The sequence below is a fragment of the Monopterus albus genome, unplaced genomic scaffold (genome assembly GCF_001952655.1).
Source record: "Monopterus albus unplaced genomic scaffold, M_albus_1.0 scaffold201.1, whole genome shotgun sequence".
NCBI classification, from domain to species: Eukaryota; Metazoa; Chordata; class Actinopteri; order Synbranchiformes; family Synbranchidae; genus Monopterus; species Monopterus albus.
In genome coordinates this window covers 675,304-678,028 of record NW_018128081.1, presented here as the reverse complement: position 1 = coordinate 678,028, position 2,725 = coordinate 675,304, and the positions used below count along the sequence as shown (strand labels likewise).

General features: G+C 38.6%; 1 protein-coding gene across 8 annotated transcripts in view; it reads left to right on the top strand.

Annotated features, from left to right (window-relative positions):
* fam49a (family with sequence similarity 49 member A) overlaps positions 1-2,725 on the top strand; it is a 42,247-nt gene that overhangs the window by 25,815 nt on the left and 13,707 nt on the right. For 4 of the 8 annotated variants that reach the window (XM_020618138.1, XM_020618141.1, XM_020618139.1 and 1 more), the window contains exon 3: positions 1,558-1,637. In XM_020618138.1, coding sequence (XP_020473794.1) covers positions 1,565-1,637 — 73 coding nt within the window. In that variant the 5' untranslated portion in view covers positions 1,558-1,564. Of the gene's footprint in view, positions 1-1,187; positions 1,268-1,557; positions 1,638-2,725 lie in introns of all 8 variants that reach the window. The other 4 variants (XM_020618142.1, XM_020618145.1, XM_020618143.1 and 1 more) reach the window with 1 other exon arrangement.

The following is a 2,725-nucleotide window of genomic DNA, read 5'->3' as shown; positions in this document are numbered from 1 at the left end:
CCCCCCCCCCCCCCCCCAAATTATGAAAAAACACATTTTTCCTAAGTAAGGGTTGTAGTATAACCAGTAGATGGCCATTGATATGTGAAGTAATTTTGGTTACACTGGGTCAGAGTAAAGTTATTGAATATTTTTGTAGCAGGCCTGTCTCTTTTCAGTGTTGCACCGTCCCTGTGCATTCGTCTCACAGCCGCTGCACATTGAGACTAATGTTATTTGTCTGGAGCAGAGGACAGCTCATTTTGATAAAAATGAGCTTGTAGTTTATTGCCTACATTACTACGAAACAAAAGAGGTGTCGTTTTTATTTAGAAAGGTTTTGCTTATGACTTATTGGTCCAGAAACTTTGAATCTGTGAATAGCTTTTCACAGCGATGTTTTCAGCACCCTGACAGCTGTCGCCTCCTCCATGTCTGGGAGCAAACATGACATTTGCACGTAATGTGAGCGTTGGATCACCCCCTATTGTGATAATCTAATATGACTTCACTCCAAAAATAATGTGCATGAGTTTGCTCAAATATTTGTAGCGGTACGTCCTTACCGTCCACATGTAGAACTGCGCCCTTGAATTTGTTTTTACCACTAGATTCCTGCCATGTGTTTGTGTGCATACTGATAAATGCACAATTAGGAATACTTTGTTTCCCTTCATATTTGTAAAATGGTGTTAGATTATAAAAAAAAAAAACATTGAAGAAAATACTACAGTGTAAATAGCTAAATCAATAAACGGAAAAATCAGCAAAAATTATATTGTCTTTTTTTTTAACAAATGCCTCATTCTGTTTTCTGCTTGTGAATATGGTCTTGTGTGATAGTAGACTAAATGTCTTTGGGTTTTGAGCTGTTGCTCAGACAAAAGAAGACATCTGAACTTTGACAGTTTCTCTTTTTTCTGACCTTGACGCACAATACATTAATTGATGAATCAGAAAATAGTCAGCAAATTAATTAGTAATATAAATAATAATTAGTTTCATCCCTTGATGTGTTTGTAGTACTTTTTATTTGCATCTATAAATTTACTACTGTATGAGTACTGAAGACCTTTTCTACTTCTGTCATTGTGATTGTCTCAGTATGTCAAGTTAACTACACATTGACTGAACTGTATTTTGTGTTCAATTTAAATATGTATTCATGTTTTTGTGTGTGTTTTTTACCACTGTATTTTGACCATCAGGTTTGCTGGAATGGGTAACCTGCTAAAAGTCCTAACAAGGGAAATAGAGAACTATCCCCACTTTTTCCTGGACTTTGAAAGTAAGTCTGTCAGAGGAGTGGAGCAAAGGGAGAAGAGATGGATGGAGGAGATATGGGGGGGAGGGAGGGTGTAACCGGTTCAGCTGTTTCCCTTCTGTGTGCAGGTCTCTGCTCTCGATGACAAAGCCACGGAGTCTGCCTATGCTCTTCTAGTTTCTCCTGTGCTGTTTTCCACTCACGACCTCCTGATCTTCCAGCTCTGATCTTCCATCTCTGTTCAGTTAACTTTTTTGATGACTTCTTATCACACGTACTTTTCTTCCTTTCTTTTTCTTTTGTCTCTCTTACAGAAACCAAATGGGGAATCTGTTAAAAGTGCTAACTTGCACAGAGCTTGAACAGGGGCCAAACTTTTTCCTTGACTTTGAAAGTGAGCACAGCTTTCGCCTGTCCTCCTGCTAGGCCCTCCCCTCCCCTCCAAACCCCTCATTCATTTTTCCTTGAACCTCTCTCTGGCTGTGCTGACTGGTCAGGGGTCAGCCTATTCAGCTGTTGAATTGTCATCCTTCTGCCTTTGACTTTCTATTGCTGCCACTGAGGGCTGTTATTTTAATTCATGATTTATTTCAGTGCGGTTTTAAAATAGGAATTCTATTCTCTGTATGACTGGGTGAAGAAAGAATGAAGCTGACCCTTGACCTTTGCTGCCTGCTTTTACTAACTTGCCTGCATGCATGCCCCTGTATGAATAAGACGCATTTGATTCATGCAAATACAGCAAAATGTAACTACTAACACATTTATTGATCAGGTCCCATGTATGAAAGTGTTTTGTCTCTATTTACCTTGTTTCTCCTCCTGCATATTCTCGTTGTGTGTAGTTTTCAGTGCTGTTAAGATGTTTTATCACTGCAGTAAAACAAATCAACTATGTTACTTCTCTGTTTTACATAGTAGACAAATTAGCACATTTTTGTGCAAATAAATCTGCTTTGGCCTCTTTTTCTAAAACCACCTCCATAAAAACATAATCCGCCTCTACAGTGGCATTTCAGCTGCTCTCACAGTATAGCCAACCTCAGGCTTTGTTTATTCAGCGAAGAGGAAATGATGGGAGTGGAAGAGTTTGAAATGCAAAACAGAGCCCAGACACTGAGTTTTAATGTTGGTGTTGTCCTGTATTTAGAGCTGTTTTTGTAGAGTTTGACTCTCTGTGGTCATTATAGACAAAGCTTATATTCTGAGAATCTTCCCGCACACACCTTAAAATCATGTTTTTTGAGCTTAGATTAGCTCACACTGTTTGAAAATACTGCATTCCCTGACTGATTAATTCATATACAGTGAGGAACAGAAGTATTTGAACACCCTGCGATTTTGCAAGTTCTCCCACTTAGAAATCATGGAGGGGTCTGAAATTCACATTGTAGGTGCATTCCCACTCTGAGACACAGAATTAAAAAAAAAATTCAGGAAATCACATTGTATGATTTTTAAAGAATTTATTTGTCTTGCACT